The sequence below is a fragment of the Cebus imitator genome, unplaced genomic scaffold, assembly GCF_001604975.1.
Source record: "Cebus imitator isolate Cc_AM_T3 unplaced genomic scaffold, Cebus_imitator-1.0 Scaffold24, whole genome shotgun sequence".
Lineage (NCBI taxonomy): Eukaryota > Metazoa > Chordata > Mammalia > Primates > Cebidae > Cebus > Cebus imitator.
The window spans coordinates 12,963,389-12,975,904 of NW_016107339.1; the positions used below are offsets into that span (position 1 = coordinate 12,963,389).

A 12,516-nucleotide genomic window follows, 5' to 3' on the forward strand; every position below is an offset into this window, starting at 1 on the left:
TGCCCTTCTATCTACTCTCCCCCAAGAGGAAAAACAAGTCTCTTGCTTTTGTTATATTAGCCTGGTGTCTGACCCTTTAGTCCTTCACTGATTCTGTTACAGTGTCCCTTTACTGAGACTTCCTCCTGACCTGTCACCTTTATGTTCTCCCAGGGTGTAGATCTCCGTCACTATTCAAAGCAAGTTGAGCTGGAGCTACAGCAGATTGAACAGAAATCCATTCGGGATTGTATCCTCCAGCAGAGGGAAGGGGCAGTGCTATTGACCTGGGGATTTTATGGTGTGTGGTACAGATGGCCCAGCTGGGGTCCACATCTCTGAGGCTTCTGTCCCTTCAGAGAGAAACTGGAGAGGTACTACAAATCTGAGGATCTCCATCTTCACCATGAGGCCCCTTGACTTTTTGTGGGTCAGATATTCAAGAGAGTGAGAATATAGCATCCCTGCACAACCAGATCACAGCCTGTGATGCCGTCCTGGAGGTTAGTAATTATGACCTGTGACCCATAATAGCTACTCTGAACTAGATCATGGACTCTAGTGCCGTTTTTAGGTCATCATCCTCAAGATGGGACAGGTTAGGATCATTTTCAAGATGACCTCAGGGGCCTTTTTTGTTATCACTGCCATATTTAATGTTATTTCCTGGCAATCTTTGAGGTTTATCATCTGCTACCCTCATGGACTGATAAATACTGAGGACTTCACCAAGAGGCTTTGGTGGCCCACTTATCCCCTACCAACTCTATAGCACTCCAGCAACATCTTCTACCCTCCCTACAGCGAATGGAGCAGATGTTGGGAGCTTTTCAGAGTGACCTCAGCTCCATCAGCTCTGAGATTCGGACACTGCAGGAACAGTCAGGAGCCATGAACATTCGACTTCGAAATCGCCAGGCAGTTCGGGGGAAACTTGGGGAACTTGTTGATGGTCTGGTGGTGCCTTCTGCTCTGGTCACGTGAGTTACCAGTTTGAAGGGTCATAATGTCCATAGTAGGTGAATGGGCTGGGGTGACCTACCCTCTTTACCACATGGGTCTCCTAGCTCCACGTTAAGTGATTTTTAGAAATTAGTAGCCGGGCTAACAACCATTTCTTTAGGCATGCGTTAGGCATCAAATATTAAGATTAAGAATGATGCAGGGTCAGGTGTGTAGTGGGGAAGTCCAGGAATAGAAAACTTTGTACATGTGTCCTGATATACGGTACAATGCAGGGTGGTAGCATGACAGAGGCTGGATGTAAGGAATGTGGTCTAGGTCTGGTTTAGGGATGTCTGGGTCTCCCTTATAACTCATCTCACCCCTTCCTGCTACCCAGGGCAATTCTAGAGGCTCCAGTGACAGAACCCAGGTTTTTGGAGCAGCTACAGGAGCTGGATGCCAAGGCAGCCGCAGTCAGAGAGCAGGAAGCTAGAGGCACAGCGGCCTGCGCAGACGTCAGAGGCGTGCTTGATCGGCTCCGGGTCAAGGTGGGAAGTAGGGATGGATACCCTGGAGGCTACTAGAAGCAGCCTTCCCAAGACCTTCGGTATGGATTTCCTTGGCAGAGCTCACTGTAGCCTGTCTCCAAGAACTTCACCTTGCCTTTTCCGGGCAGCCCCACTCTTGCCTCCCTGGGTTTCCCTGAAAATCTTAAAATACCAAAGAGGTGTTCACCACCCTTCTGTCTATGTTTACCATTTGTTGCTTCCTCCAATTCCTCTCATACAGTAAAAGGGTTGCAGCTTCATGCCCTGTGTTTGGTTCCCCACATCTAGGCAGTGACGAAGATCCGAGAGTTTATCCTCCAGAAGATTTATTCCTTCAGGAAACCAATGACCAACTATCAGATCCCCCAGACAGCCCTGCTGAAGTACAGGTCATCACCCCAAGGAAGTGCATGGGATGGTCTTTGAGCTTTTGTGCAGCCTAGTGTAGGCATCTGGTTTCTTGGGCAGACAGGTAGACTGACATGTTCTTAACCCTTCTAGATTCTTCTATCAGTTTCTGCTTGGCAATGAACGAGCAACAGCTAAGGAGATCAGGGATGAATACGTGGAGACGCTGAGCAAGATCTACCTGTCTTACTACCGTTCTTACCTGGGGCGGCTCATGAAGGTGCAGGTAAGGCCAGGAGGGAGAGGCATTCCTGGGCATATGGACTGGGAGGAGGGGACATCTCTGGGCAAGGAATATTTTACTGTGCTATGGGAAGAGTTGGTTATCAGTTCTCTTTTCTGTTTTCTTAGTATGAGGAAGTTGCTGAGAAAGATGATCTGATGGGTGTGGAAGATACGGCAAAGAAAGATATCCTAGTACTGGGGAACCCTCATGCCAGGCCTTGAGAGTGGGAGGACTTTCGGCTCCAGCCACCAAGGCACTGCTCCTTACCTTTTCCTATGGGACTGAAACCTTTTAGAAAGTGATGAAAGTTATAGCCTCTCTTCCTAGAAAGATGCACACATCATTTTGAAACGTAGTTTTGCATATGATTGCAGGGGAGGGAGAGACCCCCTGAAGCCCATTCACAGATGTCAGGTGAAGTGGGGCCCCAGTACTGGGAAAGAGGGCTGGCTGGGGTTCCCGCAGATAGTCTTTGGGCCCAGTTATGGTCTCGTTGTTTTCCCTGACGCTGACCCATCTTACGATTCTTTTCAAAGCCATCGCTCCGCAGCAGGAACACCATTTTCACCCTAGGAACCCGTGGCTCTGTCATCTCCCCAACTGAACTTGAGGCCCCCATCCTGGTGCCTCACACAGCCCAGCGTGGAGAGCAGAGGGTATGAGGAGGAACAAGCTTCAGTCATGAAGAAGACTCTGAGCATGAGGGGAGGGAAGGCCAGACCTCAGGGCAAAGCTTCCCAACCTGCAGGCCCTGTCTCAATCCCCTTAGACTTGAGAATGGTCTTCTCCAGTCACTCCAGCATGCTATGATGTGAAAAGAGCTGAGAACCATTGACTTAAGGGCATGCAGAGGGGAGAGACTGGCTGAGGGAATGACGGTCAGAGGCAGGTGTTGAGGTGGATACAAGAGTACCGACAGCAAGAGGGTGTAGGCCCTTCTTTTACCCCTGTGTTCCCTCAGCTTTTCAGTGCCCATTCAGGATGCTCTTTGACAGCCTGGACCTAGATGGATGCGAAGGGTCTGCTCGGCTCTTATTACCCAGGTTTATTGATTTTCCAGCCATGTCCATGGGAAGTCAGTGTTGGGGTCCATCCCTTCTGTTTTTCTTTACTTCTCCTCTCCTAGTATCCATTTGAGGCCCTCTTCCGCAGCCAGCACTACGCCCTCCTAGACAATTCCTGCCGCGAATATCTTTTCATCTGTGAATTTTTTGTTGTGTCTGGCCCGGCTGCACACGACCTGTTCCATGCTGTCATGGGCCGTACACTCAGCATGACCCTGGTAAGATTCCTATTTCAGGTACCATTCAATACCTTTGTCCCCAGTCTTCATCAGCAGCATAGTGGGGTCGTGGCTGGTAGAACTGAAATCGGGATCACCTCATTCTAAAATGTCTGAGCCTTGGATGGGCGTGGTAGCTCATGCCCATAATCCCGGCACTTTGGGAGTCTAAGGCAGTAGGATTGCCTGAGCTCAGGAGTTTGAGACCAGCCTGGGCAACAACCTCATCTCTACAAAAAATAAAAAATTATCTCGGTGTGTGTTGGTGTGTGCCTCTGGTCCCAGCTACTTGAGATGCTGAGGTGGAAGGATTGCTTGACCCCAGGAGGTCAAAGCTGCAGTAATCTCTGCACTCCAGCCTGGGAGGCAGAGTAAGACCTGTCTCAAAAAAACAAAAACAAAAGGTCTAAGCCTTGTTACTTAGACTTGTTACAGTGTTACTCCCCATGAAATCCTCAGAGCTTAGGGTCCCTGAGATTTACCCCTAGTGCTGACCCACAATCAGAGAATAGCACGTGAGAATTGAGGGGCCCCTAAATCTTGGTGCTCAAGCCCCTGACCCAAGCTCAGTCCAGAACTCTGCTATGATAGGCTTGTGATCATAGATCCTGGTGGGGCTGGGTGCAGTGCCTTACGCCTGTAATCCCAGCACTTTGGGAGACGAAGGCAGGAAGATTGCTTGAGGCCAGGAGTTCGAGACCAGCCTGGGCAACATGGGGAGAGCTTGTCTCTAAAAAAATTTAAAAAAATAAAACTTAACCATGCGTGGTGGTGTGCACTCGTGGTCCCAGCTACTCAGGAGGCTGAGGTGGGAACATCACTTGAGCCCAGGTGTTTGAGGCTGCAGTGAACAATGATTGTACCACTGCAGTCCAGCCTAGGTGACAAAGCAAGAACCTGTCTCTAAAAAACGCCAAAAATGTCAGGTGCAGTGGCTCACACCTGTAATCTCAGCACTTGGAGGCCGAGGCAGGCAGATCATCTGAGGTCAGGAGTTCGAGACCAGCCTGGCCAACATGGAGAAATTCTCTCTCTACTAAAAATACAAAAATTAGTCAGGCGTGGTGGTGGGCACCTATAATTCCAGCTACTCAGGAGGCTGAGGCCAGAGAATTGCTTGAACCAGGGAGGCAGGCGGAGGTTGCAGTGAGCTGAGTTTGCGCCATTGCATTCCAGCTTGGGCGACAAGAGCAAAACTCTGTCTCAAAAAAAAAAAGCCAAAAACAGATTCTGGTGGGCCAGGCAGCAGGACCACCTGGGTGGCAGTGGACAGAAAAGCAGGGGGCATTTCCCTTTTAGGCCTCTCTCTTCTCTCTTGTCCAGTGCATCATCCCCAATGAAACACATGTGTTTGTTCACAGCCACTAAGGACAACAAACTAACAAACATTCTCGTTTAAACCTCTGCTTGTTCCCCAATCACAGAAACACCTGGAGTCCTATCTCACTGACTGCTATGATGCCATTGCTGTGTTTCTCTGTATCCACATTGTTCTCCGGTTCCGCAACATTGCAGCAAAGAGGGATGTTCCTGCCCTGGACAGGTCACTGAATTCTGGTCCTTGATGCCCAACAGGCCATGAACTCTCTTGGTCTTACATGGCTCTACCCTGACCTTAGACTCCTACTGACTTGGTATCATCAGCCTTTATTCCTGTTCATTTGCTCTGGAGGCAGTACTGCTGCCTTTGGACTCCCATTTCTCCAACCACCGCCCTCTACAACTGGCTGTTGACCATTGAACTGAATGATGCCCTACTCCCTCCCATCCCTCTCCCACAATCTTTGCCAGCTGACCTCTGATTCTGATTAAGTCCACAGGTACTGGGAACAGGTGCTTGCCTTGCTATGGCCACGGTTTGAGCTGATCCTGGAGATGAATGTCCAGAGTGTCCGAAGCACTGACCCTCAGCGCCTTGGGGGGTTGGATACTCGGCCCCACTATGTGAGGGAGGGCAAGGGTAACAAAGGGTTCTTGAAAGGCAGGGCTCGAAGTTTCATTGTGTGGGTTGGCCAAGGTCACAGTTGTGTCAAGGTCACAGCATGCTATGAGCAGGCATGCTGGGAGGGTGGTAAAACTCATGGTGGGTGGTACACTGTGGGTAGGAGGGACTGGAGGCAGAGTTAAATCACATGGAGATGGGCTGGCCAAAGGAGTTAGGAGGTTGTGTTGGTTGGGTCAGGAGGTGGGTGTGATTTTCCTTCCTACTCTCTCCTAGATCACACGCCGCTATGCAGAGTTCTCCTCTGCTCTTGTCAGCATCAACCAGACAATTCCCAATGAAAGGACCATGCAATTGCTGGGACAGTTACAGGTGACGGTTGGACCGGAGAGACTTCCCAGCAGCAGGGCTGTTGCCAGTGGGTGGAGCCCGAGGAGAGGCCAGATGGGGGCCAGATGACCTTGCTTTCTGGTGTCACCTCTTCCTCTCCTCTCTGTCTTTTCAGGTGGAGGTGGAGAATTTTGTCCTCCGAGTGGCAGCTGAGTTCTCCTCAAGGAAGGAGCAGCTTGTGTTTCTGATCAACAACTATGACATGATGCTGGGTGTGCTGATGGTAATAGATGCTCCTCTTCCTTGTCTTCCTACCCAGAAAGTTTGGTTTCTCCCACTGCTCTGTCAGCTCTGTGATGGCAGAGATGATACCTGTCTTTTTCAGTGTTTTACTCTTGGAGTCTGGCACAGTGTCTGGTGTAGTACAGTAAGGGGGGAATGAAGGGGACATCCTGAAGTGAAGAACTGCTTTCTCCAAACTTGACCTTTCCCTTTGTCTTCCGTTAGGAACGGGCCGCAGATGACAGCAAAGAGGTTGAGAGCTTCCAGCAGCTGCTCAATGCTCGGACACAGGTAGGGTGTGGGAAAAAGGGAAGGGACAGCCTTGTGTGCTGTTTTTAGCTGTGTGTGTGTGTGTGTGTGTGTGTGTGTGTGTGTAGGGAGTGGCATAGTGGACCTCAGGTACATGGAATTACTGTAACTCTTGATTCACAACATACTGTCATTATTGGTCTATTTTATTTTGCCTTTGGATTTTTTTTTTTTTTTTGAGGCAGGGTCTCTCTCTGTCACCCAGGCTGAAGTGCAGTGGCACGAACATGGCTCACTGCAGCCTCAACCGCCTGGGCTTGAGTGATCCTCCTACCTTAGCCCCCTGGATAGCTGGGACCACAGGCATGAGCCACCATGCCTGGCTAATGTTCTATTTTTAGAATGAATTTTATTTTTTTCTTTATCCATCCCCTCAAGCATTTATCTTTTGTGTTATAAACAATCCAATTACACTCTAAGTTATTTTAAAATGTACAATTAAGTTATAATTGACTATAGTCACCCTGTTGTGCTATCAACTAGGTCTTATTTTTTTTTTGAGACAGAGTCTAGACCTGTTGTCCAGGCTGGAGTGCAATGCTACGATCTTGGCTCACTGCAACCTCTGCCTCCCGGGTTCAAGGGACTCTCCTGCCTCAGCCTCCCGAGTAGCTGAGATTACAGGCGTGCACCACCATGCCCCGCTAATTTTTTGTATCTTCAGTAGAGATGGGGTTTCACCATGTTGGCCAGGCTGGTTTTGAACTCCTGACCTCGTGATCCACTCTCCTCAGCCTCCCAAAGTGCTAGGATTGCAGGCCTGAGCCACCATGCCCAGTCATTCTTTCTACTTCTGTTTGTACCCATTAACCACCCCCACCTCCTCCCTAGCCTCTACTAGCCTTGCCAGCCTCTGGTAGCCATCCTTCTACTCTCTTTGTGCATGAGTTCAATTGTTTTGATTTTTAGATCCCACAAATAAGTGAGAAGAGGTGAGGCTTGTCTTTCTGTGCCTAGCTTATTTCACTTACTATAATCTCCAGTTCTATTCATGTTGCTGCAAATGACTGGGTCTCATTCTTTTTTATGGCTAAATAGTACTCCATTGTGTATACGTCCCACATTTTCTTTACCCATTCATCTGTTGATGGACACTTAGGTTGCTTTCAAATCTTAGCTACTGTGAACAGTACTGCAACAAACATGTAGTGCAGATACCTGTTGAATGTACTGATTTCCTTTCTTTTGGGTATATACCCAGCGGTTGGATTGCTGGATGGTATGGTAGCTTTACTTTTAGTTTTTTGAGCAACCTCCAAACTGTTCTCCATAGTGTTTTACTAATTTACATTCCCACCAACAGTGTATAAGGGTTCCCTTTTCTTCACATCCTCACCAGCATTGTTATTGCCTGTCTTTTGGAGAAAAGCCATTCTGACTGGGGTGAGATGAGATCTGATTGTAGTTTTGATTTGCATTTCTCTGATGATAGTGATGGTGAGCCCCTTTTCATATATGCCTGTTTGCCATTTGGGGTCTTTTGAGAAATGCCTATTCAAATCTTCTGCCCGTTTTTAAATAGGATTATTAGACTTTGTCATGCAGAGTTGTTTGAGCCCCTTATATTATTCTGGTTATTAATCCCTTGGCAGATGGGTAGTTTGCAAATATTAGTTGTCTCTTCACTTTGTAGTTTCTTTAGCTGTGCAGAAGCTTTTTAACATCATGTGATCCCATTTGGCCATTTTTGCTTTGGTTGCCTGTGCTTGTGAGGCTTGTGCCCAAGAAATTTTTGCTCAGACCAGTGTCTTGGAGATTTTCCCCACTGTTTTCTTGTAGTAGTTTCATAATTTGAGGTCTTAGATTTAATCCTTTGATTTCGTTTTGTATAATAGGGATATAGTTTCATTTTTCTGCATAATGGATAGCCAGTTTTCCCAGCATCATTTATTGAAGTGACTATCTTTTCTTTCTTTCTTTTTTTGAGACAGAGTCTTGCTTTATCGCCCAGGCTGGAGTGCAGCACTGTGGTGTTGGCTCATTGCAACCTCCACCTCCTGGGTTCAAGCAATTCTCCTGCCTCAGCCTCCTGAATAGTGGGATTACAGGTGCCTGCCACCATGCTCAGCTAATTTTGTATATTTAGTAGAGATGAGCTTTCACCATGTTGGCCAGGGTGCTCTTGAACTCCTGACTTCAAGTGATCCTTCTGCCTTGGCCTCCCAAAGTGTTGGGATTATAGATGTGAGCCACCATGCCTGGCCAGGAGACTATCTTTTCCCCAGTGTATGTTATTGGCACTTTTATCAAAAATGAGTTTACTCTAGGTGTGTAGTGGCTAATTTTTTAATTTTGTAGAGACAGTGTCTTGCCATGTTGCCCGGGCTGTCTTGAATCCCAGCCTTCAAGTGAAAAATCTTATGATTCTTTTTTTTTTTTTTTTTGAGAGACGGAGTCTCATTCTGTCTCCCACCCTGGAGTGTAGCGACCACAATCTTGGCTCACTGCAACCTCTGCCTCCCAGGTTAAGCAGTCCTCTTGCCTCAGCCTCCTGAGTAGCCAGGACTACAGGCGTGTGACACCATGCCCAGCTAATTTTTGTATTTTTAGTAGAAATGGGGTGTAGGGCTGTCAGCCCCACAGGGTCGTGGGGTGTCCCTTATGCTGTGCTGAGGTGCAAGATCCAAGAAGTAAAGAAATAGGACATTGAAGAACTGGAGAAGAGTAGCTGGACTTGGGGGGGGCACACCACCTATGAGTAGAGACAAGCAAGGCCCTGAATGTCCAGAAGCATCTGCATTTATTAGGTACAAGCAGGGGGCAGGGTCCTAAGTGAGGTCATCGTCTATAGGCTTAGTCATAGGGCATACATAGTCACATGAGTAACAAGCGAAGGGGCCACCCCATTATGTCACCTGGGCAGAGAGGTGGGCCGTGCGCAGTAGGGGGCTGTGCCGTGTACAGTAGTAGAGGGTCGTGTACAGAAAAGGAGTCCACCCCCATTAGGTCACTGAAGCAAGGATGTAGGCTGTGTGCAGCAGGTGTCATGCGCAACACTTCTTATCTGGGGGTGGAGACTTCAAAGGATTTCTAATAGAAGGATACTGTAAGCCAATGCAGTGGGAGATGACAGACTTGTGCTTTTCTCTAAGATATTTATGGGAGGATGATTTGAGCTAGCACAGAATCGAGAAAAGACTTGACAGGGTGTACAGCCGCAGTGACCGGTCACACTGGGAGGTTCTTCTCCCTCTGTTTTTTGCAGAGTCTCAGGCCTGAGGCCTACTTTCCACAGGAACTGGATGCAAGGTACTACAATTCCTCTTTCAGGAAGAGAGGCCCTTGCTCCAAGCCTGCTGTACAGCGTTTCCTCTTTCAGGCAGGGACACCACCGCCTGGGTCTTTGGTTCTTGTCCTGGTCTGGTTGTTTTCCCATGTACTGCTTCCGCTTTGTGACTGCTCTGGGCATTCTTCCTACTACAAACTACTATATGGTTATATAGAAGGATTATATAAATCAGCACTAAATGTGTTGGTACAGCTCCGACTACAATACCTCTATGATTATATAGAAAGATTATATAGAACTAAGTATGCTAGATATAAGTATTAAGTATGATAATATAAGCTAGATATATGTAAGCAGTAAGTTATACTTCAGGCACTAATTCTATAAATTAATATATGATTATATATAAAGGATTACATAAAGGAAATAGCTGAGTAATAACACTATAACCTAAGATATTCTTCAGGCACTAATTGTGCCTGGGGTTTGCACAGCTTTCCTTCCTCATTGCCCATGTTGGGGGTTACCCACAATGGGGTTTCCCCATGTTGGCCAGGCTGATCTTAAACTCCTGACCTTAGGTGATCCACTTGCCTCGGCATGAGCCACTGTGCCCGGCCCAGATTCTGTGTTTAATGACACTGAAAAACAGAATGAATTTTTGTTTTGGTGTATATATATAGCTTTACTTTTAAAAGCAAGAACATGCACAAAAACGGGGGGAAAATCAAGAGCACAAAAAATGCAACATTTAAATCAACGAGAGGCTGTGCATGAGGCACAGGGATGGTTTGAGGAGGATTTCATAGTTTGATGGTAACTTCTGCCAATCTGCTACTTCTTGGATTGTGTGTTGTGTTCCTGGGTGTTTATATCATTAAAAAACAAAACAGGCCAGGTGCGGTGGCTCGTGCCTATAATCCCAGCACTTTGGGAGGCTGAGGCAGGCGGATCACCTGAGGTCAGGAGATCGAGATGATCCTGACTAACATGGTGAAACCCCACCTCTACTAAAATAGAAAAAATTAGCCAGGCGTGGTGATAGATGCCTGTAGTCCCAGCTTCTTGGGAGGCTGAGGCAGGAGAATCGCTTGAACCCAGGAGGTGGAGGTTGCAGCAGTGAGCTGAGGTTGCAGTGAGCTGAGATTGTACCACTGCACTCCAGCCTGGGCAACGGACAAAGAAACAAAGAAACAAACAACTGTACTGGGCTGTTTTATTTTTTTAATGATATAGACACTGATGAGATGAGGCAAAAAAAAAAAAAAAAAAGCCACATGGTGGCAAGCACTTGTAGTCCTAGCTATTTGGGAGACAAAGGCAAGAGGACCACTTGAAATCCAGGAGTTTGAGGCTACAGCGAGCTATGATAATGCCATTGTAGTCCACCATAGGCAACAGAGCAAGACCCTGTCTCAAACAGCACAACAAAACAAAAAACCCCAGAATCAGAGAATTCTTTTCAGGCAAAATTTTGCTAATATTGTCATGTTATTGCATATAGCTATAGCTCATTCTTTTTAATTGCCATATGTGACTTATGTGATTAAACAGATTCTATAAATGGATTATTTCCAGTTTCTTGCATTGTTTTATGAATAGTCATGTCTTTTAGCACACATAGATATTGATTATCTTCATCAAAAGTTTCTTTTGGGTATAAACCTAGCACAGTAGTCTAGCTGCTTATAAGATATGCAGTGTTAGTCTTTATGAGACAATGCTAAATTGTTTTCCTAAGTAGTTACTTCTTACTAGCAATATGTAAGAATTGCTACTGAGCCACATTTTCTCCATGTGGTATTATCAGACCTTTGCCATTTTTTTCTTTTCCTTTTTTTTTTTTAGAGATCAGGGATGCTGCTAAAGATGCTTGGGATCAGAAATGTTTCAGATTTTGATTTTTTTTCAGGTTTTGAATTACTTGCACTATTTTTACTGGTTAGCGCCTGTAGTCTGAAAATCTGAAATCTGAAATGCTCCAAAGAGCATTACCTTTGAGCATCAGGTTGATACTCAAAAACTTCCAGATTTTGGAGCATTTTGGATTTCAGATTATTGGATTAGGGATACTCAACCTGTATTTCAATGGGTCTTTATTTGTAATTTCCTGATTAGTAATGACATTGAGCATCATTTCAAATGTTTAGTAACTGTACAATTTTTTTTTTTTCTGTAAAATGTCTGTTGTAGCATTTGACCTTTTAAAAATTGGGTTGTGGCTGGGCATGGTGACTCATGCCTGTAATCCCAACACTTTGGGAGGCTGAGGCGGACGGATCACTTGAGGCCAGGAATTTGAGACCAGCCTGGCCAGCATAGTGAAACCTTGTCTCTACTAGAAGTACAAAAATCAACCAGGCATGGTGCGCATGCCTGTAGTCCCAGCTCCTCAGTGGGGCTGAACCTGGGAGGTGGAGTTTGCAGTGAGCCAAGATTGTGCCACTGCACTCCAGCCTCGGTTACAGAGCATGACTCTGTTTCAAAAAATAAAGAAAAAAATAAATCTCCTAGTATTTTTTGATTTATAAGAGTTTTTGTATCGTCGACATACTAACCTTGTTGATGATATAGGTTACAGATTATCTTTCAGTATGTATCTTTTTACTTTTTTTTTAAGAAAGATTGGGTTTCACCATATTGGTCTGGCTGGTCTTGAACTCATCCTGACCTCAGGTGATCCACCTGCCTCGGCCTCCCAAAGTGCTGGGATTACAGGTGTGAGCCACCGCGCCTGGCCCTACTTTTTTTTTGGTAAGATAAGGGTCTTGCTATGTTGCTCAGGCTGGTCTTAGACTCCTGGGCTCAAGAGATCCTTGTACCACATTTTTGGTTTTTTAAATGTTGCTTTTTATGAAAGAAATTTGTAATTTTGGTCTGGGCGCGGTGGCTCAAGCCTGTAATCCCAGCACTTTGGGATGCCAAGGCGGGTGGATCACGAGGTCAAGAGATCGAGACCATCCTGGTCAACATGGTGAAACCCCGTCTCTACTAAAAATACAAAAAATTAGCTGGGCATGGTGGTGCGTGCCTGTA

At 46.4% G+C, this 12,516-nt stretch overlaps 1 protein-coding gene across 1 annotated transcript in view; it reads left to right on the forward strand.

Annotated features, from left to right (window-relative positions):
* VPS52 (VPS52 subunit of GARP complex) overlaps positions 1–12,516 on the forward strand; it is a 21,814-nt gene that overhangs the window by 1,724 nt on the left and 7,574 nt on the right. Inside the window, exons 4-17 of the mRNA XM_017522681.2 lie at positions 154–229; positions 415–482; positions 784–959; positions 1,322–1,472; positions 1,761–1,861; positions 1,974–2,106; positions 2,232–2,289; positions 2,629–2,762; positions 3,233–3,388; positions 4,813–4,931; positions 5,209–5,332; positions 5,607–5,702; positions 5,836–5,943; positions 6,168–6,233. Coding sequence (XP_017378170.1) covers positions 154–229; positions 415–482; positions 784–959; positions 1,322–1,472; positions 1,761–1,861; positions 1,974–2,106; positions 2,232–2,289; positions 2,629–2,762; positions 3,233–3,388; positions 4,813–4,931; positions 5,209–5,332; positions 5,607–5,702; positions 5,836–5,943; positions 6,168–6,233 — 1,566 coding nt within the window. The remainder of the gene's footprint in view (positions 1–153; positions 230–414; positions 483–783; positions 960–1,321; positions 1,473–1,760; positions 1,862–1,973; positions 2,107–2,231; positions 2,290–2,628; positions 2,763–3,232; positions 3,389–4,812; positions 4,932–5,208; positions 5,333–5,606; positions 5,703–5,835; positions 5,944–6,167; positions 6,234–12,516) is intronic.